Source organism: Narcine bancroftii, chromosome 4, assembly GCF_036971445.1.
Source record: "Narcine bancroftii isolate sNarBan1 chromosome 4, sNarBan1.hap1, whole genome shotgun sequence".
NCBI lineage: Eukaryota > Metazoa > Chordata > Chondrichthyes > Torpediniformes > Narcinidae > Narcine > Narcine bancroftii.
In genome coordinates, this window is record NC_091472.1 from 194,652,442 (window position 1) to 194,676,344 (window position 23,903).

At 41.5% G+C, this 23,903-nt stretch overlaps 1 protein-coding gene across 3 annotated transcripts in view; it reads right to left on the reverse strand.

Annotated features, from left to right (window-relative positions):
- The window catches only part of dnah10 (dynein axonemal heavy chain 10), a 677,292-nt gene that overhangs the window by 24,128 nt on the left and 629,261 nt on the right, over positions 1–23,903 (reverse strand). For all 3 annotated transcript variants that reach the window (XM_069933473.1, XM_069933472.1, XM_069933474.1), the window contains 3 exons: positions 6,113–6,324; positions 2,229–2,396; positions 1,307–1,487 (listed from right to left, as the gene is read on the reverse strand). In XM_069933473.1, coding sequence (XP_069789574.1) covers positions 1,307–1,487; positions 2,229–2,396; positions 6,113–6,324 — 561 coding nt within the window. The remainder of the gene's footprint in view (positions 1–1,306; positions 1,488–2,228; positions 2,397–6,112; positions 6,325–23,903) is intronic.

The following is a 23,903-nucleotide window of genomic DNA, read 5'->3' on the forward strand; positions in this document are numbered from 1 at the left end:
CATTTTGGTAGGACTAATCAAAATAGGACATACACATTAAAAGGAAGACAATTGAGGAGTGCAGTGGAACAAAGGGATTTAGGAGTCATGGTACATAATTCTCTGAAAGTTGAATCACATGTAGATAGAGTGATGAAGAAGGCATTTAGTATGTTGGCTTTCATAAATCAGAGTATAGAATACAGGAGTTGGGGTGTTATGTTAAAATTGTATAAGGCATCGGTGAGGCCAAATTTGGAATATTGTGTGCAGTTTTGGTGGATGAATTACAGGAAGGATATAAACAGTATAGAGAGAGTGGAGAGGATGTTTTTGAGAATGCTGCTGGGGTTTCAGGGTTTGAGTTTCAGGGAAAGGTGGAGCAGGCTGGGAGTTTATTCTCTGTAGTGTAGAAGGTTGAGGGGTGATTTGATAGAGGTATTCAAAATTATAAGGGGGACAGATAGAGTCAATGTGGGCAGGCTTTTTCCACTGAGAGTGGGGGAGATTCAAACAAGAGGGCATAGATTGCAAGGAAGAGGGGAAAAGTTTAAGGGAAACATGAGGGAGAATTTCTTCATGTAGAGGGTGGTGGGAATATGGAATGAACTTCCAGCAGTGGTGGCAGAAGCGAGATTGATGTTACTATTCAAGGAAGGGTTGGGTGAGTATATGGACAAGAGAGGTGTGGAGGGTTATGGGCCAAATGTAGTTCAGTGGGATTAGGTGGGAGATGTTCAGCACAGACTAGTAGGGCCAAACTAGCCTGTTTCTGTGCTGTAAATGTTATATGGAATATTTAAAGGAGACATGTTAAGACAGGTTTTTTTTTACACTAAGTATAAGTGCCTGGAATGTACGGTTAGGAGCCTGGAATGTATGGATAGGGCCTGGAATGCACTGACATGGGCTTGGAATGAACTGATAGGGGCTGGGAATGCACTAGTAGGGGAGCTGGTGGAAGCAAATATAATTATGGCGCTCATGAGGCATTTAGACAGACACATGATCAAGCAGGGGGTGGAAGATATAGGCCATGTACTGGAAGATGTGTATTTTAAATTAGCATCATAGCCGGCACAGATATCATTGGCCGAATTGCCTGTTCTCGTGTATTTCTATCCTCTTTGAGATAAGTGTGTTCATTAAATTGAGGCTGAAGATGGGTTGCTTCCACAGTCCCAGGAATTGGCCTTGTCCCAGTGCACAATACTAGTTTCACTAGGAAATGGGTAGCAACTCTGTGCAAAATCCCAAAGGGATGTTTAACTTGGACACATAGTGTGCTGCCAAGGTATGATTGCTAAGCCATTGTATGGGATCGCACCATTCCCAGGTCGTTCCATGACATCATCTGCAGTTGGATATTTGGTGACCTGTGTGTACAGCGTGGAGCGATCGAGTGGCCAGCCATTCTTGCGACAAGTTGCCTGAACCAGACCTGTGAGGTAAGATTCAGGGATGTGCAGTCCAGACAACCACATGACATTGGGTTCACCTTCGTCAACCTGTAAACATCAGGTAAGAGAGGTAATGAGTAACAGCATCAGGATTGAACACTAATCAGATCAGAATGTGATGGAATTCTCTGCGCAGCCCTTAACTTCACTATCTATTACTCACTTGACACATTCAGTAAGGGGCAGGGAATGCAACATTGTCGATATATAGAAGGACCTTAGGGTGCAAGTTTATAGCTCCTTGAAAATGGCCATGCAGGTGGATAGAGTGGTGAAAGGGTTTAGTTTCCTTGACTTCATTGATGAAAATGAAGAGCATAAGAGCTAGAACTTCATGTTTCAGGTGTGCAAGACATCAGTTGGAAAGGTTGAGGGGTGCTAGAGAGAGCCTTCCCCAAGGCTCTACCCTCTGAAGCCCAGGTTCAATACCAACACAGAGCAGGGCATTGTGGTTAACACAATGCTTTAAGAGCACCAGTTACCCAAGTTCAAATCTGCTGCTGTCTGTTTTCCCATATCTGTGTGGGTTTCCTCCAGGTGCTCCCACTCTCCAAAAATGTATAGGGTTGTAGATTAATTTGGATGTAATTGGGTGGTACGGCTTTAATTGGCCAGTATCAGCTTCTGCTATGCTGTAAATAAAAAATTAAATTAAAAGTCCCTTTCCCTTGCCTTGGTCCATTATTTGAACATCAGTGCCCAAGATATGTGTTGACTGATATAAAATGCACATGTCCAATAAAAGATTTCCACTGAAGGAAACTCTCCCCTGGCTTGTTTGACACTCACCCATAAAGTATATTGGTCAAACCTCCTCTTGAAATGGATCATCCAATTCCCAAGCGTCTTGAGGGTGTCGGGAGCCAGCCTCCTCCAGATGGCAGGTATGTTACCATTGAAGAAGGCACGTGCCACCTCATCCAGTTCACTGCTCATTCCCACTTCACCAGCCAATGCCTGCAACACCCAACACAGTTTTAGCACTTTGCTTTAAAATAACAACAGGATTGACCTGTTGCAGGTCAAGCTTATTGCTGGAAGCCCAATTCTTCCTCACTGTGTATATCAAGCCAGCTAGCAATGTGGCAAATATATTTATTTGTGCTAAATTAATTAGATTAGGAATAGATATGTTAACACCCACCAGCCTGGGCACGCCATCAGGTGACCCGATGCTACAAATCGAAATGACCAATTCACCATGAATCTCTTGCATCTGTACCTTCTGGATCAGCCTCCCATTAGGGGCCTCTTCAAATGCCTTACTAAAGTCCATGGAGACAACATCCACTGCCTTAATTTCATCACTTTCCTTTGACGCCTCCTCAGAAAACTCAATTTAATTTATGTGAATTTCCCTTCACAAATCCATGTTGACTGACCTGATCCTACCATGACTTTCCAAAGATGCTAAAATTCTGTCTTAAGTATCCTCTCTAATAGCTTCCCTACCTCAGACGTGAGCGTGACCAGTCTATAATACCCTGGGATATCCTTATTTCCAATGAACAAAGCTACAACAATGGTAACACTTCAGTCTTCTGGGACCTTGCCTGTTATTCGTGACGATGACAGCTATACCTGAGTATCTCAAGAGTTTGTAAAACCCTCACTGCATTTTAATAAAAGCATCTCTTCTTTTCTTGCAAGGTTATTTTCAATAGATCAATTCTGGTGATGAGGAGAGAAATTGTAGTTAAAGAGCTAAAATAGTTAAAACGAATTAGCCTGTGGTGGGATTCTGGCAATGTTTGGGTGAAGTGAAATAAAGTATTTCACTGGACAGTGAGGCAGTACCAATGGACCTCAGTTCATTCTTGTAGCAGGAGCTGGAGAATGTGGTTACCATCTTTGTTCCTTGCTCCCTAAACTTGCTACCATCTCCTCTTCTAACACCTCAATATCCCTCAAAAAACATTCCTCATACCTGTTAATCTTGCCTTAAATTCTGAAAGGAATATACATGCTCTGTACTCTCAAAATTTTACTTCTGAAAGCCTCCCATTAAACTTTGTTGGGGAACCTGTCCCAATCAACACTTCCCAGATTATTTCTGATTCCATCAAAATGAGCATTTCTCCAATTCGTAATCACAACTCAAGGATCAGACCAATCCCTTTCCGTAATTATCTTGAAATTAATGGCATTATGATTACTGAATCCAAAGTGTTCCCTTACACACTTCCATCACCTGCTCTGTCTTGTTCCCTGATGAAAGATCCAGTATTGCACAGTATCTCTAATTTGGACCTCCATGTATTGATTAAGGAAACCTTCCTGGACACATTTGACAAATTCTAACCCATCTTGTCCTTTTACAGTATGGGAGTCTCAGCCAATATGTGGAAAGTTAAAATATATCACTATACCAAATTCTACCACAACCTTGTGTTTCTTGCAACTTATCTTCAAATCTTTGTATCTCTACAAATTTGTTCCTCCATTTCCCAGTGACAATTGGGTGGTTATAATACAGACCCATTGATGTAGTCATCCCTTTTTTCATTCCCAATTATCTATATTACCTCAATAAACAAGCCCTCAGTCTGTCCTGTCTGAGCACTGTGGTGACATTTTCCTTGGCTAGCAACACCACTCCTTTAATCTGGCACCCAAATCCCTGAACTCACTTTGTGGGACCTCATCGCCCTTCCCACCCATGTCATTGGCCCTGCCATAGATCATGACATAGAACATAGAAATCTACAGTATTGGCACTTTGGCCCACAGTGTTGTGCCATCCTAATAGCCTACTCTAACAACTGCCAAGAATTTCTCTACTACATAACCCTCCAAATTTCTCAATTCCATGTACAGTAAACGATCTAATAGTTTCTTAAAATATCCTTTGCATCTACCTCAACCACCACACTGTATGAAACACTTACCTTGTACATCCCCCCATACTTACTCCCAAGCACCTTAAAGGTTTCCTTAATCAATACATGGAGGTCCAAATTAGAGATACTGTGCAATACTGGACATGTTAGCCATTTCAGCCCTGGGAAAAAGCTTCTGGCCATCCACATGATCAATGTTTTTCATCATCTTATACACCTCTATCAGGTCACCCCTCATCCTCCATTGCTCCAAGGAGACAAACACAAGATAATTCAATCTATCCTCTTGAGCCATTTTCTCCAATCCAGGCTGCATCCTTGTAAATCTTCTCTGTATCCTCTCTACAGCATCCACATCTTTCCTTTAACAAGGTGACCAGAACTGAACACTATATTTCAAGAGGGGGGGAAGTCAAACCAAAGCCTTATATAGCAACAACATTACCTTATACCTCTTGAACTCGATCACCAACTGCTCCATCATCTGACCTAACACTCTGGCTCCCATCCCCCTGTCTCGCTTGTTTAAACTCTCCCCAACAGTTCTATAAAACCTACCCTCAAGGATATTGGACCATTTCTAGTTCAGGTGTGCCTGTCCTTTTTGTACAGATGATACCTCCCCTGAGGAGATACCAGTGATCCATAAACCTGCACCCCTGCCCCAACTCTTCAGCCACACATTCATTTGCCCTAACTTCCTAATTTTGCCCTCAATGGCACATGGCTCAGGCAGAAATCCAGAACCACCCTTGAGGTCCTGCTCTTTAGTTTCCTCCCTTACTCCCAATATTCACCCTTCAGGACTTTATCACTTTTCCTATCTACATCAATGGTACCAATGTGGACCACGACATCTAGCTCACCATCCCACTTGAGAATGTAGTGGACTCAATTCAAGATGTCCCTAACTCTGGCAACAGGGAAGGAAAATACTATCTGGAAGTCTCAATCTCATGCACATAATATAATCTGTTCTCCTAACCATTGAATTCCCTATCAATACAGCTCACCTCTTCTCTCCCATTCCCTTCTGAGCCAGAGGGCCAGACTCTGTGATAGTAACATTTAATACTTGTCCATCCACATCTGTAGCTGATTCACCTCCTCCACCTTGAGATATAACAAGGACAGGGATTCTCCTTATCTTCACATACGACTTCACCAGTCTCCCCATCCGTCATTCTCTGCCATCTACTACATGATATCACCACCAGACACATCTTCCCCTCTCCTCCCCTCTCTGCTTTCCAGAGAGTCCGCTCCCTCTGGGACTCCCTTCCCACCTCTTTTGCACATATCCCTGTGACTCTCTACATTCTCCACAACTCTATCAATCTTTGTATGATCTGCAAACTTACTGACCTATCAATTTACTTTGTCATCCAAGTAAATAGCTGATAGCTTGAATCTTGGTGAGAGACACTCACTGCCCCCAGTCCTGATACCTTACTCAACCACCTACTGCCTTCAAACCCCTCCATGGGCACAGTCCACACTGACCCCAGTGCTCTAACTCTTCCTCCAGCCTGGCCCATCATTCCCCCATCACCTCCCCATCTCCAACACTATCCCTAACACCACACTTCCCCACCCGACCCCCAACTTCACTACCTGCCTCCTCCCCAACATCATACACCCCCCGTCCACCCAAAACCTACCTAACACTCACATATCATCTCCCCATCCAGGCCTTGTCTCCCCAATACCCTCTCCTCCCTAACACCTACCCCTCCTCATCCAGTCCCTACATATCTCCAAACCCCAACACCCTAGTGGGACTGAGTTTTGTTAGCATTGCCGGGTGTTCTGCGAGTTCAGGAGCCAGCATACCCTCTGTAGTTCCATCAGGGATCGCATCATACGTTCAGTCAGCAGGTTGAAGCGTTTGACCTCCTGCAGTAGCACCACTGTGGTTGGTGTAATTTGCAAAGCAATTTTTTTATAGATTGTGTCAAGGTCGAAGAGGGCTGGGAGCTTGCTCTCAATGTCCTTGGCCACCTGTTCAATGTACTCATCACGACCCATTCCACTGCCAGATTCCCCTAGAAAAGAACATTTGATTAGTGTGGCATATTATTAATGCTTATTGCTTCTGATTACAGGTTTTGAGAGGAGATAGAGAGGACTTTACGTAGAGGGCCATGGTGAAGTTGGGTTAGAGGAACAATCATTCTGTGTACAGGAACTGGCATTCTTATTCTCTTTGTGTAGCCAGGCCTACTGTCCCACAGATTTACAAAACATCTTGCAAGCAAAGGAAATGACAAGAGCAATGGAAATCTAAAATAAAACACAAAACAGTCTGCAGGTCAGATCACATCTATGGAAAGAGAAACAGTTAACGTTGCCAGGAAAGTGAGAAACCAGGAAGACAGAAAAGGTGGAGGGCATTGGGTGGAATAATGACAACGGTGGTTAGGGGCCAGTTAAGGTCATTATGTGTAACATGTTGTTAATGTATAGATGAGTAGCTTGTATCACAGATGTTACAGTTGGTAAAGTATGGTGGAGAGGGTGTTTGGAAAATAAAATGAAATTACTGGAAATATGTAGATGTTGGCAGGTTAACACAAATCCAGGAAGAGTGGTGGTTGAGGGGGTATGGGTGGTGGAAACAGAGGGCTTGTTTCTATGCTTCAAACATCTCAGAATAAGCTGATGAGGAACAAAATTGGCCAATATGACCAATGTCAGATAATGACAATCAGAGAGGATAACAGATGCCTGGGACCCATGATGAATTTATGTTGGATTTGGAATTACCGGTAGCTGGCATGTATAAGTCAGAGGGTAGCAATGGGAGGTGTTATTTGGGGTGGTGTTCCACTAAGATTGGTGTGGGAATGCCTGTTGTTTGTTATACACATAAGTGACTAGGATGAAAAGGTAGGTGAGTACAGCAGGATATAGATCATTTGCAGGAAATAGATCATTTGCAGATATGAGCAGATATATGGCAGATGAAGTTTAATAGAACCATAGAACATTACAGGACAGATGCAGTCCCTTTCAACCCTTCTCTCTATTTATTTTTTTTAATTTCTCCAAACTGCTGTTAAATCCTTTCATTAGAATGTATGTGGGTTTGGTTTTACTTGGAAATTTTCTTTTTCTTTTGTTGTTTTTCCTCTCTCTGCAAATGTGCTCTTGACTGTTGGGTATTTTCTTTTTTTTAAACTTTATTTAAAATTTTATAACATGAATAACATATAGGATTACATTAAAAAAAATTAAGAATAAAATAATAAAATTACAATACAATCTTTGGCTTGGCTTCGCGGACGAAGATTTATGGAGGGGGTAAAAAGTCCACGTCAGCTGCAGGCTCGTTTGTGGCTGACCAGTCCGATGCGGGACAGGCAGACACGATTGCAGCGGTTGCAAGGGAAAATTGGTTGGTTGGGGTTGGGTGTTGGGTTTTTCCTCCTTTGCCTTTTGTCAGTGAGGTGGGCTCTGCGGTCTTCTTCAAAGGAGGCTGCTGCCCGCCAAACTGTGAGGCGCCAAGATGCACGGTTTGAGGCGTTATCAGCCCACTGGCGGTGGTCAATGTGGCAGGCACCAAGAGATTTCTTTAGGCAGTCCTTGTACCTTTTCTTTGGTGCACCTCTGTCACGGTGGCCAGTGGAGAGCTCGCCATATAATACGATCTTGGGAAGGCGATGGTCCTCCATTCTGGAGACGTGACCCATCCAGCGCAGCTGGATCTTCAGCAGCGTGGACTCGATGCTGTCGACCTCTGCCATCTCGAGTACCTCGACGTTAGGGGTGTGAGCGCTCCAATGGATGTTGAGGATGGAGCGGAGACAACGCTGGTGGAAGCGTTCTAGGAGCCGTAGGTGGTGCCGGTAGAGGACCCATGATTCGGAGCCGAACAGGAGTGTGGGTATGACAACGGCTCTGTATACGCTTATCTTTGTGAGGTTTTTCAGTTGGTTGTTTTTCCAGACTCTTTTGTGTAGTCTTCCAAAGGCGCTATTTGCCTTGGCGAGTCTGTTGTCTATCTCATTGTCGATCCTTGCATCTGATGAAATGGTGCAGCCGAGATAGGTAAACTGGTTGACCGTTTTGAGTTTTGTGTGCCCGATGGAGATGTGGGGGGGCTGGTAGTCATGGTGGGGAGCTGGCTGATGGAGGACCTCAGTTTTCTTCAGGCTGACTTCCAGGCCAAACATTCTGGCAGTTTCCGCAAAGCAGGACGTCAAGCGCTGAAGAGCTGGCTCTGAATGGGCAACTAAAGCGGCATCATCTGCAAAGAGTAGTTCACGGACAAGTTTCTCTTGTGTCTTGGTGTGAGCTTGCAGGCGCCTCAGATTGAAGAGACTGCCATCCGTGCGGTACCGGATGTAAACAGCGTCTTCATTGTTGGGGTCTTTCATGGCTTGGTTCAGCATCATGCTGAATACAATATCAGTAATCTAAATAAACTATACCCCTCCCAATAATTATTACACATTAATAACCCAACTCAAATTAGTCCAACCCCCCTTTCCCCTCCAAAATAAAGAGTGAAGAATTAATAAAGTTAATAATATATGTGAGAAAAAAAACCCACTTACAAAAAAAACCAAAAACATAACCGATTAAGATACTAACAAAAAGAAAAGTAATTAATACTAAGATATCAGACTTAAAAAAACATATTTAAATCAAACTTAAATGTATATATTTAACAAACGGAGTTAAGATGAAACATATATTTAACTCAAACTTAATATAAAAAATTAGTAAAGTTAGTAACATTATCTATCAAAAATTCTTAAACAATAATCAATTCTTAAAAAAAATTGTAGCTTGAAAAAAAATGAAAAAAAAACTTTCTCTATAGAGATAAACCTTCACCAAATATCAACTAACTTCACATCTATAATCATATTAGTCACATAAACCACCATCTTAAAACAAAATTCAAACCTCATTAAGCATTGTACAATTCAATTTTAGTACTCTTCCACCATTTTTCCCTTTTACTCTTGAATAGTTATCCAATAAAAGCTCCAATACCACATTTAAATATCCCCAATCATTACGTTAAAATTCAGATATCCAAATAATAAAAACACATCTACAACGAAATCTATATCTTCAACAAATGGAGCATAAACCACAAACAAAATTCAAGCCTCATTAAGAATTGTACAATTCAATTTATAACTTTCACCATTATTCCCTTCGTTCTATAACTAAAATAGCAAAATAATATACACCAGAATTACAACTCCTTTCACCTTAAAGTTAAAGAAAAAATATTAAAAAAACTTATCCATCCCATTCACATTTAAATTTCAGATATTCCTTATCTACTGAATAAACTTTACAAAAAAAACCACATCAAGTTTTAGTTTTTTAAACAATCAAATACTTTCTTATGCTTTTTTTTATATTTAAAACAAAAAAAAACCCTTCACTCTTTAATCTAATAATACAAAAAAAAAGGAAAAAAACGGGTAGGAGGTTAAAAATACCCCTTCCCGTATAAACCGCGCAATGTGGTAACTCCCAAAAAAAAAATGGGTGTGAGATAACTCACATGTAGCAGATGACTTTCAGGAAATAGTGCCTATCCAGTTCTCTCCCCCAACTCTCACTTCATCTTAAACTAACATCATCATTATTTAATATCCCTTTTTTTTAAACATTAGAAAAAAAAAGAACAACTCTTCTTTTAATCAGCTCCAACTGCCGAGTCACCATTACAACCATTCCTTCTTGGAGCACGGCTCTTTTCTTCCATCTCTTGTCTCCTTAGAGATCGCGGCGGACTATGTCTCTGTTGAAACTGAGTAATTGGCAGCTCTTGAGCAAATGCTATAGCTTCCTTTGGAGAATCAAAGAACTTTGGTTGGCAACCATCTTGGAAAACCTTCAAAACAGCTGGATATCTAAAGGTTGCCTTGTAACCTTTCTTCCACAACAACTCTTTAGCAGGATTGAATTCCCGTCGTTGGAACATAACTTCTTGACTCAAATACGCATAGAAGAAAACTCGATTATTTTGAATCATCAAGGGTGATTTTCTCTGTTGTGCATTTCTAATAGCCACTCGTAAAATTATTTCTCTGTCATAATAATTCAAGCAACGAACCAAAACAGGTCTTGGACTTTGACCTGAAATAGGTCTTCTACGCAAGGCTCTGTGAGCACGTTCCAATATTATACCTTCTGGGAAATGTTCTTGACCCAACACCTGCGGAATCCATTCAGTAAAAAATTTTCTTGGGTCTGGTCCCTCCATACCTTCCAGCAAACCAATAATCTTTATATTGTTCCGTCTGGATTGGTTTTCCAAATAATCAATCTTTTTCACCAAATTTTTATTTTGAGTTTGTAAGTTTTCGACCATTTTGGTCACATCAAAAACTTTATCCCGTATTTCGTCTATATCTTCTTCACACGTAATCTTATGACTAATAAGTCATAATCTTGAATAATCCCTGCATTGTATAAGATAATTTAGATTCTAGATTCACAAAAATCTTTTCAATTGGAAGAGATTTTGGCACAACAGATTCTTGTTTCTTCTCCAAAGGATCTTCTATTCCTTCCTTCATTCTGGTTGCCTTCCTTGTAGTATGAATGCGTGTGGAAACCACAGCCACAGCCTCTCCAGCAATGACTGGAGGACGCTGGCCGGGGTTTTCCCCAGTCCATAATGTATTAAATTCTCCCAGTACATCAAGTTGTATAGGTACTTGTATCTCAAAAGATGCAGTTTGCAGCGCCACCTCTACAGTTGACAAATGCCTTTGAGTAACTCTTTGTTCGAAAGGCTGTTTGGCACCCTCTTTAGGGGGCTCTACCGATGTAACATAGAGCACTACATCCGAACACTGTACCTCTCTCCTGGGATCCATTTCATGCTGAGTCCCGGTGTTTTTCCTGTAGGTAGACTCCAAAACTTGAGCTTTTGGAAAATGTAGTTTTTTGATGATCTGTTGTCGTTTTTTTTTGCTCTTTTCCACCAATTGTACCATCATAAGTTAAATTAACAGCACTGAAATTATCTAAACTTTTAAAGAATTTTAATGGGCATTTCTAGACAAAACAATAAGATAGAGTCAGGAGAGCACTGGAAGGCATGTCTGATCCTTACGCCATCTTGGCACACCCCCCCTTTCAACCCTTCTCTCGATGAGAGGCACTCACTTCCCCTAGTCCTGATATCCTTCTCAACCCCTTCAAACCCCTCCATGGGCACAGTCCACACAGACCCCAGTGATCAGTCTAACTCTTCCTTTAGCCTAGCCTGTCATTTCCCCAGCACATTGCCCCCAGCACATTGCCCCCACCTCTAACACTATCCCTAACACCACAATTCCCCACCCAACCCCCAACTTCACTACCTTCCTCCTCCCCAACATCATATACCCACTGTCCACTACCTCCCCATCCCCAAAAACCTACCTAATACTCACATATCACCGTCAACAACACCAACTCTACATCTCCCCATCCAGACCCTGTCTCCCCAATACCCTCTTCTCCTTAACAACTACCCCTCCACATCCAGTCCCTACATATCTCCAAACCCCAACACCCTAGTGGGACTGAGCTTTGTTAGCATTGCTGGGTGTTCTGTGAGTTCAGAAGCCAGCATACCCTCTGTAGTTCCATCATGATCGCATCATACGTTCAGTCATCAGGTTGAAACGTTTGAGCTCCTGCAGCAGCACCACTGTGCCAAACCATTTTTTCTGCATAGTCCCATTGACCTGCACCCAGTCCACAGCCCTCCATACCTCTCCCATTCATGTACCTGTTCAAATTCTTCTTAAATGTTAAAATTGGGCCTGCATTTACCACTTCATCTGGCAGTTCATTCCAAACTCATACCACTCTCTGTGTGAAGAGGTTCTCCCTTAAGTTTCCCCCTAAACTTTTCCCCTTTCACCATTAACCAATGACCTCTGGATTGTATCTCATCTTTCCTCAGTGGAAAAAGCCTACCTATATTTATTCTGTCTATCCCCCTCATAAATTTTAAATACCTCTATCAAATCTCCCCTCATTCACCTATGTTCCTGTTTAACCTTTCCCTGTAACTCAGTTCCTGAAGTCCAGGCAACACTCTAGTAAATCTTCTCTGCATTCTTTCTATCTTATTGATATCTTTCTATAGTTAGGTGATCAAAGCTATACACAATACTCCAAATTTGGCATCACCAATGGCACGGGTTCCTCCCTCTGACTTTCCTATCACTCCTCACCTTCCCTTGGACCCTTCCTACCATCCACATCCTGATCCACCCCATCCTCCTTCCCTTCCCGACGCCCTTTACCCCAATGAACCTCCCCTAACCCCTTCTTGGTCTTCAGTATCCCCTCTGACTTTCCCATCTTGGAGAATGATTGCTCTGTCCTCAGTAGAGGCTTCACCTTCGTTCCCCTTCGCCCACACCTTAATGAGTTCTGCGCAAGCCATGATGCTGAACTTTTCTTCAGTTGGCTCCATCTCTCTGCCTACTTCCACAACCATGATTCTCCGTCCCCCACTACAGATTCCTTCTTCCGTTTTAAACTTTCTTCCCCCTCCTGAACACCTCATTCTGGTCTGCCCACTCTGGACATTTACATTCCAATTGCCGCTGTAATATCAACTGTATCGACTTCACTACTCCCCTCACTCATTTCAATCTCACCCCCTCAGAATGCCTGGGCCTCCACTCTCTCTGTACCAATCCAGACCTCACCATCAAACCTGCAGACAAGGGTGGTGCTGTTGTGGTCTGGCGCACTGACCACTATCTGGCCGAAACCAGTTGACAACTCTCAGACACCTTCTCTTAATTACCACTCTAAAAGGACCCCACCAAAACTTTCATGCCAGATCATAAGACACATATCCCTCCTCCTCCCCTTTCTGCCTTGTGCAGGGACAGTTCCCTCCATGACTCCCTTGTACCTTCATCCCTCCCCACCAATTGTCTCCTTTGGACCTATCCCTGGACAACAGATGCTTCACTTGCACCCACACCTTCTCCCTCACCACCATTCAGGGCCACAAACAGTTCTTCCAAGTGAAGCAACATTTCACTTGTGAATCTTCAGGGGTCAACTACTACATCTGGTGCTCCTGCTGTGGTCTCCTCTTCGTTGGAGAGGCTGGATGCAGACTGGGAGATGGTTTTGTTCAGTACCTCGGCTCTGTCTGCCACAATAGCATGGATCTCCCAATAAGCCAGCATTTCAATTCTCCATTCAATTCCCTTGCTGACATATCTCTCCATGGTCCCATGCACTGCCAGATTGAGGCCACATGCAAATTGAAGGAACAACACCTCATCTTCCAACTGGGCACCCTCCAACTAGATGGCATTAATATTGACTTCTCTGGCTTTCATTAAAACCTATTCCCCCCCCCCCTCCCCTGCCTTTCTTCCCCCATTGCCTTCCCTTAGCTCTGTCTCTCAATTTCATCCCCTTTCACACAAACATGATAAATTCTTATCTCGTCCCTTATAATATCCAATTACCACCTTTGATGGTCTGAATTCTGAGACCTTCTGAGATTTCCTGGTTCTGGCTTATTCTACTTATTCCTTGAAGAAAGGCTCAGGCCCGAAACATCGACAATATATCTTTGACTCCTGTAGACACTGAAAAGACTGGCTGTGCTCCTCCAGCATTTCAATGTAAAACCATAGAATGCTACAGCACAGAAAACAGGTTGTTCAGCCCCTGTGACAACCATCATCTCCCTAGTCCCACTGACCTGCATCCATACCATAAACAAATCCAAATATGTGTTTCTACTACAATCACAGCATCTGCAGTTTTGTGTTTCAGTCACCAATGTCTTGTGCATCTTTACCATAACATCCCAATCCTTATACTCAATACTTTGAATGCTTTGAATGATGAAGGCCAATATGCCAAAAGGTCTCTTTACAATTATCTACATGTAACACCACTTTCAGGGAATTATTTATCTATTTTCCCAGATACCTCTGTTCTACCACTCAGTGCCCTACCATTTACTGTGTATGTCCTTTCTTGGTTTGTCCTTCCTCACACTTATCAGCATTAAATTCCATCTGCCATTTTTCAGCCCATTTTACCAGCTGGTCCAGATGTCTCTGCAAGCTTTAAAAACCATTTTCACTGTCCAGAAAGCCTCCAATCTTAGTGTTATTTGCAAACTTGCTGATCCAATTTACCACATTGTCATCCAGCTCATTGATATGGATGACAAACAACAATGGTCCCAACACTATTAGTCACCGGCCTCCAGTCTGAGAAACAATCATCCACCACTACTCCCTGGATTCTCCCATCCAGCCATTGTTGAATGCAGTCTATTACTTCACCATGAATACTAAGCATCTGAACCTTCCTGTCTAACCTCCCATGTGGAACCTTGTCAAAGGCCTTATTAAGTCCATGTAGACAACATCCATAGGCTTCCCTTCATTAACTTTCCTGGTAACCTCCTTGAAAAACTCTATAAGATTGTTTAAACACGACCTACCACACACAAAGCCATGTTGACTATCCCTAATCAGTCTCTGGCTATGCAAATACTTGTATTTGTGATCTCTTAGAACACCTTCCAATAATTTAACTACTACTTATTTCAGGCTCACTGGCCTAAAATTTCCAGGGTTACTTTTGGAGCCCTTTTTAAACAATGGAACAACATGAACTACCCTCCAATCTTCCAGCACCACGCCTGTGGCTAAGAACATTTTAAATATTTCTGTCACAGCCCCTGCAATTTCTACACTAGCCTTCCTCTAGGCCTAAGGGAATATCTTGTCAGGCCTTGGAGATTTATCTACTCTTATTTGCTTTAAGACAACAAGCATTTCCTCCTCTTTAATCTGAATAGGTTCTATGAACTCGGTGTGTGTTTTCCTTGCATCCCTCAACTCTATGCCAGTTTGCTGAGTAAATACTGATGAAAAAAACCCATTTAACACCTCCCCCATCTTTTTTGGCTCCATACAATTTGATCCCTTACTATTCTTTTGCTCTTAATATACCTGCAGAAATCCTTAGGATTTTCCTTCACATTGTCTGCCAAAGCAACCTCATGTCTCTTTTAGCCTTCCTGATTTCATCCTTGGGGGTTTTCTTGCCTTTTTTATACTCCTCAAGAATATCATTTGCTCTGTATTTCCTATACCTACTATACACCGCTCTTTTCTTCCGAACCAGATCTCCAATATCCCTCGAAAACCAAGGTTCCCTATGCCTGTAACCTTGCCTTTGATCTTGACAGGAGCATAAAACTCAAAAATTCACCTTTGGAGGTTGTTCCACTTACCTCGCGCATCCTTGCTCGAAAACAACTTTCTCATTTCCTCAAAATTGGCCTTTCCCCAATTTGGAATCTCAACCTGAGACCAAGATCTAGACTTTTCCACAATTAATTTTAAACTAATGGCATTATAATTGCTGGACTGAAAATGTTTCCCTACACATACATTTGTTATCTGTCCTGTCTTGTTCCCTAATAGGAGATCTAGCATTATACTCTCCCCAATTAGTACCTCTATATATTGATTTAGAAAACCTTCCTGAACACATTTGACAAACTCCAAGCCATCTAGCCCTCTTACAGTATGAAAATCCCAGTCAATATGTGAGAAATTAAAATCTCCTGTTATTACAACCTTATGTTTTCTGCAGCTGTCTACTATCATTCTAAAGATTTTCTCCTCCCAATCTCACTGACTATTGGGCGGTCTATAATACAAAGAGTGTGGCATACCTTTCCTGTTTCTCAGTTTCAGTTTCTCAGCCTTGATAGACAAGCCCTCTGGTCTGTCCTGCCTGAACACAACTGTGATATTTTCCCTGACCTGCAATGTCATTCCTCCCCGTTTCTGAAGCAAAGGAAGCCCGAACCATTGAGCTGACAGTCCTGCCCCTCTTGCAACCAAGTTTCATTAATGGCCACAATGTTATAATTCCAAAGATCATCTGTCTTTCCTACAATATTCCTTGCACTGAAATAGATGAATCCTGCAATTTTCACAGCATCTTTTCTCTCCTCCAGTCCTTTATCTGGCAGTCTGGCTTCCATCCCTCTGCAAATCTAGTTTAAACCATCCAGAGTAGCACTAGCAAACCTTCCCACAAGAATATTAGTTCCCCTCCAGTTCATATGCAAACTGTGCTGAAGGAATAGGTCCCACCTTCCCTAGAAAAGAGCCCAATGATCCAGAAACAGTTGGCGTAGCATTTAGCGCAACACTTTTACAGTGCCAGCAATCAGGTCCTGACCGGAGTTTGAATCCCATCCTGTCTGTAAGGAGTTTGTACATTCTCCCCATGTCCAGGGGCTCTGGTTTCCCTCCACCATTCTAAACAGTACGGGAATGTAGGCTAATTGGGCGGCATGGACATGTAGACTGAAATGGCCTGTTACAGTGCAGTATGTCTAAATAATTTTTTTTTAAAAACGTTCTCCCTCCTGCACCACGTTTTTAGTCAAGTGTTAAGCTGCATTATCCTCCTATTTCTAGCCTCATTAACAAGGGTAACAATCCTGAGATCACAACTCTGGAGGTCCTTTCTTTAACTCCGTGAACTCTCCTTGCAGGACGTCATCACCCTTACTACCCACGTCATTGGTCCCTACATGGACCATGATATCTGGCTGCCTACCCTCCATCCCAAGAATGACGTGAACTCAATCTGAGATATCTTGGATCCTGGCACCAGGGAGGCAACATACCATCCAGGGACCCTTCTACAGAACTTCTTATCTGCCCCCCTAACTATGGAATCCCCTATCATTTTGCCTCTTCTGGACAAGTATGAGGTGTTACACTTTTGGAGGTCAAGTGTAAGGGGAACATCTATAGTTATTGCTATGGAAAAATATTGATCTGCTGAGGGATCTGGAGTCCAGCTCCATAGTTCCATGAAAGCAGAAATAGACAAGGTGGTAAAGAAGGTACATGGAGTTAAACAAGAAAATCTGCAGATGCTGTGATTGTAGTTTACACAAGAATGCTGGAGAAATGCAACAAGTCACACAGCATTCTTTCTGCAGCAAAGGTGAAAATAAATAACCAATGTTTTGGCCCTTAGCCCTTCTTCAAAGTATGTGCAAAAAGCAGGCAGGTGCCTGAATAAAATAGTTGAGGGGGGGGGGGAAGGGAGAGAGAGAAGCACAGGTCAGCAGTCATAGGTAGATATGGGATGGAGGGCACGAGAAAAAAGCTGATAAATTATGAGGAGGCTAAAGCTCTCTGAATGGAGGGAAGGGGGTGGAGTGTTGAAGGAAAGGTGACAAAGGGATGGAGAAGAGAGGGAGACAGGGGAATGGCCCAATGGAAAGCAGAGAAGTCAATGATAATGCCATCTGGTTGGAAAGTGCCCAGACCGAATATTAGGTGTTGCACCTCCAATTTATAAATGGCTTTGCTTTGGCAGTGTATGAGACCATGGACAACATGTAGGCATTAGCGTGGGATGCACAATTAAATCAGTATTTGATACAAAGAACACAAAGGTGCCCAGTGAAACAATCTCCCATTCTGTCTCCAGTCTTTCCTATGTAGAGAAGGCCACAACAGGAGCACTCGATGCTGCTTGGAACCTTGAATGGTGGTGAGCAAAGAGATATGGGTGCAAGTGCAGAAATTCCTGCGGGCCCTGGGATTGGTACCAAGATGGCAATAGTAGGAAGGGATGAGTGGATAAGGGAATCACGGAGGGAGTGGTTCCTGTGGAAGGTGTGGAGAGGAGGAAAGGGGAAGATGTGTCTGGTGGTGGTATCATGTTATAGGTGATAGAAATTGTGGAGGATAATATGTTAGATATGGAGGCCAAGGAAAATGTGTGGGAAATAGAGAAGATGTGGTAAGGGCCGAGTTGATGGATGTTGAGTGGAAGGCATGTTTTTTGAAGAAGTAGGACATCTCGGATGATCTGGAAAGGAAAACCTCATCCTGGTTCAGATGTGACAAAGACAGGAATTGAGAGAAAGAAATAAAATCCTTACAGGGGACAGGGTGTGAAGATCTGTAGTTGAGTTAATTGCGGGAGTTGGTAGATTTGTAGAAAATGTCTGTGGAAAGTTTGTCTCCTGATGAGAAGACAGAGATATCAAGAAAGGGGAGATTTTTGCCGGAGATGGAGCAAGTGAATTTGAGGATGGGGTTAACAGGAAAGTGGATAAAGTTGATAAGCTCATCATGGGTGCATGAGGCAGCATCACTGTTGTCATCCATGAAGCAGAGGCCTTGAGAGGCCTTGACTGTGTAGGCTTGTAGCATGGATTGCTCCATGAAGCCAACAGAAGGGCAGGCATAGCTGGAGCCAATGTGAGTTCTTGGAGAAATTGGGAAGAAGAAGTTCTTGAGGGTGGGATCAAGTGCTGTTAGGTGAAGGTGGGTGGTGTGGAGGGGGACTGGTTGGGTCTGCAGTGGAGAAAGAAATGAAGGCTTTTGAGACCTTCAGTATGGGGAATAGGGGTGTATAGAGATTGGACATCCATCAATAAGGTGGTCAAGTTCAGGAAATTGGAAGTTGTTGAAGTGATGGAGGGCATGTGAAGCATCACAGATGTCGATGGGGAGGATCTGCACCACAGGGGAAATAATAGAGTTGAGTAAGATTATACCAGTTCGCTAAGGATGGAGGACGCAGAAACAATGTGTCTACTGGGACGATTGGATTTGTGGATCTTGGGTAGAGCTAGGCAGAGTGGGGATGGAAAACAATGAGGTTGAAGGCTGTGAGAGGGAGATTACCGGAAGTGATGAGGTTAGAGATGGTACACAAGATGGTTTCTTAGAGGGGTCCTATTCAAGAGATAAGTAAGAGGAGACGTCTGAGAGCTATCATCTGGCCCTGACAAGGTGGAGGTCAGTGAGCCAGACCACAACAGTACCACCCTTGTCTGCGGGCTTTTGATAGTGAGTTTAGAATTGACTTGAAGACAGTGGAGGGCATATGTTAAGCTTGCCTTCATAGGGCAGGACATTGAGTGCAACAGCAAAGAAGGGAACTTTCCAAATCTCTGGTTAGGTCACATTTGGAGTATTGCCTGCAATTCTGATTGCCTCATTGCAGCAAGGATATGGAGACTTTGGAAAGGGTACAGAAAAGATTTACCAGGAGACTGCCTGAATTAAAGGGTTTAATTGTTAGTAGACGTTGGATTATTACAGAGTTCTGTGTGGTGTATTGGCCTATGTGTTGTGTGGTTTTGTGTTGAAAAGTGACAGTTTGCCTTCAAGAGCCAAGGTGAAAGTGGACTGCTGAGAGAGTGGGAGACGGACTGAGCATGTGCAGAAAATGATCTAAAAATTTCTGGACTTGGACGATAAACCACCTCTGGGTGGTGCTGTGGAGTGGAAGAAGCCCTAGAGCAGGAGTCATGTTCTGGAGGACAGTTTAGAATGTTGGGATTTCAAAAAGGGATGAACATTCCGAAGGAAGTTGTTCCTTTTTTTTGCAAGCAACACAAGACAACTTTGAATTTTGTGCTTTCTCCCTCTCTCAAAGATCTTTTGGCTTCAGTTTACCAAACAAACTGAATTTTGTTTACGATCTTTGCTTCGGTTGAAATCAAAGTCTTGTGTGTTTTGTGTCTAAGTTTTTCTGTGGGCTGGTTGGAAATATAACTTAGACTTTAATTACATATGTTGTATTTAGGCTGGAGAATTTATTAGTTTTACACTGTTATAGAAATTTGCATACTAACCAGTGGGCATTGTTATAAAAGGGGGGGATTTTGAATTAAAGTTTGAAGGTGAATTTTTGTTAATAAAGTAATTGTTCATCTTTACCCCTGTGTGATATGCCTTCTTTGTGGTTGTTGGCTTGATCTTGTAACAGGATAAACTTGAATTGATTTCTCTGGAACATTGGAAGCTGAGGGGAGACCTCAGAATTTTTAAATTGTTACATTTAAATGTAGACATACAGCACAGTAACAGTGCCTTTCAGCCTATGAGCCCGTGCTGCCCAATGACATCCAATTAACCTATACCCCGGTACATTTTGAAGGGTAAGAGGAAACCAGGGCGCCTGGAGGAAACCCACACAGACACAGGGAAAATGTACAAACTCCTTACAGACAGCACTGGTAAGGCATTGATCGGTCAGTCAATCTTTTACAGAGGGTAAAATTATCATATACTCGAGGACATGTATTATGCATTTAAGATTTGTGGTGATGGTATGAGGAGTTTAGTAGATATAGGTTGCTCAAGTTTTTTTTGCACAGAGAGTGGTAGGAGTCTGGAATGGGCTAACAGGGGTAATAGTAGAAGCAGGTACTATAGTTGTGTTTAAGAGGTTTTCAGATAGACATTTGAATATGAAGGAACACTGTATCTCTCAAATGGAAGCAGCAGAGTTTTCGTTTGAATTGGACATCAAGTTCTGCACAGATACATGGGCCCTGTAAAGTTAAAGTTACAGTTATGTAACGTATTATGTCTTTTTTAAAATTTGTTTTTGTTTAATTGGGGCCATAGAATGATGGTGTGAGCAAGGGACATGGAAATATGTCTATGGGAGAATTAATTAATAACTGAACTTAAAAAAAGTTTTTTTTTACATTTTAAATAACTAAAATAGCTTATGGAACTTACCTACAAAGTTTATAAGCATGGCTTCAAAGAAGATACAGACAAGTAGGAAAACAGCTATGAAAGAAGTAAAACAAATCAGAGAAAGTTGGGCCCACCTTGATGTTAAAGCCTCAGGCTGAAGTTCCTCTTGCTCCTCGAGTGACTAGAGATGCAGCGGCATGCATCCAGATGATGCCAGCGCCACCTCTCTGGGAGCCGAAGAAGATGGTGCTGGAGTCCAGAAGAGGATCAATGAACTACAAAGATAGCAAGAATATGCGCCGAAGTTTGCACATGCGCAGAACGGAACAAATGAAATACTATGGGGAACTGGTAAAGCAGCTGTCAGCAATGCTGCCTCGCAAGTCCTGCCTCCTCTTGAGTCAGAGGCAGACTTAGAAGTTCCCTTTTCAGCAGTAAGTGACATAGAAGGACAGGAGGAAGAAGATCAAGATAAAGAAGAAGAGGAAGAAGAAGAAGACAGAGATCAAGATGCCCAACTGATACAAGGAATGAAGACCATGCAGGTAAAGGCTCCTGAAGTTAGGGAACAGGGTATAGGCAGGCAATTGAGGAATCAATTACAGGCAATGAGTGAGCAGATGGACATGCAGTTTGTGTCTGTAAGGCATGATGTTAATATTCAATTTGAATATGTTAAAAGAGAGATGACAAATAATAATGAAGAAATGAAAACATGTCTTAAAGTGATTGATAAAGTTAAAACACATCCAGAAAATTGAAGAAAACTTGGAAGAATTTCATGATGAAATGGAACAATGTAAGGATGTGATCAATAAAATGGAAGATTCAGTTACGACATGGGATGTCAAGAAAGAGCTCTGACAAAAAATTGATATACTGGAAAATAATAGTTAAAGAAATAATATGAAGATTGTTGGGCTGATAGAAAATTTTGAAGGTTCCAATCCTGTACAGTTTTTTAAAAAATGGACCCTGGAAGTTCTGGGATCTGATAATTTTCTGAATGGAATTGAATTGGATAGATAACATAGGGCCAATAGAAAGAAACCATTACATGGACAGACATCAAGCCCGGTTCTGATTAGATGTTTGCTTTATCAAGATAAAGAGAGAATATTGAGAGCGGCTATCTTGAATGCTCGCCAACATCAAGGTCCATTGATAGGAAAGTATTCTTCTATGTAGATTTAAGTACGGAGATTGTGAAAAGAAGAAAGGAGTTTAAACCAGCGAAATCAGTTTTGTGGAAGAAAGGAAAAGGATACAAGTTTTCCTTTCATCACCCTGCTACATTTAAGGTGTTCTTGGGAGAGAATCAAGAAAGATTCTTTATAAATTATATGAAAACTTTGGAATTTGCTAACTCTCAAGTAATCAGAAGGTTCAACAAGTTGATGTGCAAAGCATAGATATTCAAAATTCTGAGAAGATACAAGCTACAGAGAAAGAGTTGATCAACAAGAAATTGAAGACCTTAAAGATGAACAAGTCAATAGAGTTCTTGAAGTGGCTGCCTATACCTATAAATGAACTGTTTTAAATTTTATATAATGATTGTTTTCCTGGGGGGTGGGAGAAGGTTTCGTTTTCCTTCTCCTTCCTTAACCTTTATGTACCACTTAGTGGTGAGGGGGGGGGGAGGGAATAGTACTGGCTTTTTTTTGACAGTACTTTATTGGGGGGATTTTTTTAAAGCTTTGCTTTCTTTTTCTTTTCTTTACTTTCTTCCTTTGGACAGAGATGTCAAGTGTGGTTAACAGTTTTAAGATGTGGGAGGCCCAAGAGGAGAGGCAAAGAGGAGTTCTGAATTCTTGGGAAGTAGATCAATGGCTATTAGTAGGGTATTAAATATTGTGTTTTAATATAAATGGGCTTAATAATAAATTAAGAGAAAGAGGGCTTTATCTTATTTGAAGAAAATTAAAGTTGATATTGCTTTCTTGCAAGAGACTCACAGAAAAGGAACATCAGAAATTAAAAAGTGAATGGGTAGGTCAAAGTGGTAGCTTCAACGTTTAATTTTAAAGCAAGAGGTGTGTTGATATTGATTAAGAAGACTTTACCTGTTAAAATCCAAAGGTTAGTTACTGATCCTGTGGGGAGATTTGCCTTGATCTACTGTCAAATTTATTCTGAAATGTGGACACATTTTATGCACCAAATGTTGATGATGAAGGATTTATTTGTGATACTTTTATGTTTTTAGCTGAAGCAAATGAAAAAAAAATTGATATGAGGGGATTTTAATTGTTGTCTTAATCTGGTTTTGGATAAAATGATAAGATCAGTTATTTGAGCTAAAGCAGCAAAGTTAAGTTTGAGTTGAACTTGATAGATATTTGGCAAAGGTTAAATTCTAAAAGAAGGGATTATTCTTTTTATTCACATAGGCATGACTCTTATTCTAGAATAGATTTATTTTTGATATCGACGCAATTGCAAGGAAGAGTTATGCATGTTGACTATAAGGCCAGAATTCTGCCTGATCACTCACCCACTTTTAATGACTTGTTTGTTTCCTGAGAAGGAGCAATCAGTTTATAGGTGGAGACTTAATTCTACATTGTTGAAGAGGATGGATTTTTGTGATTTTATAAGAAAGAAAATCCAAGAATTTTTAAAAATAAATTCTAATTCAGTAGTTACTATGTTTATTGTTTGGGATGCATTGAAGGTAGATAACAAGTTTTATAGTGAAAATTAAGAAAGATTATAAAAAGAGGTTGATCAATTGGAAATGGAAATAGAGATTTGGAGGAGGATTTACCAAGAAAGGTTTCAGATGAGAAAATAAAGAAATTAATGATTAAAAACTTAATTATAATAAGATTCAGACTTATAGAATCTAAAAATTAATTGAGAGAACCAAACAGAGGTATTATGAATTAGGAGAAAGGGGCCATAAGGTTCTTGCTTAGCAGTTAAAAACAGAACAGACCTAGAATAATTAATGCAATTAGAAAAAGCCCAAAGATGATTACTTATAAATCTCAAGAAATTAATTATTTATTCACAGATTTTAATTCTAATTTATATAAATCTGCATGAGGTAGAGATGAAGTAAAAATTTAAAAAAATTAAATCTCAGATAAGTTCACCTA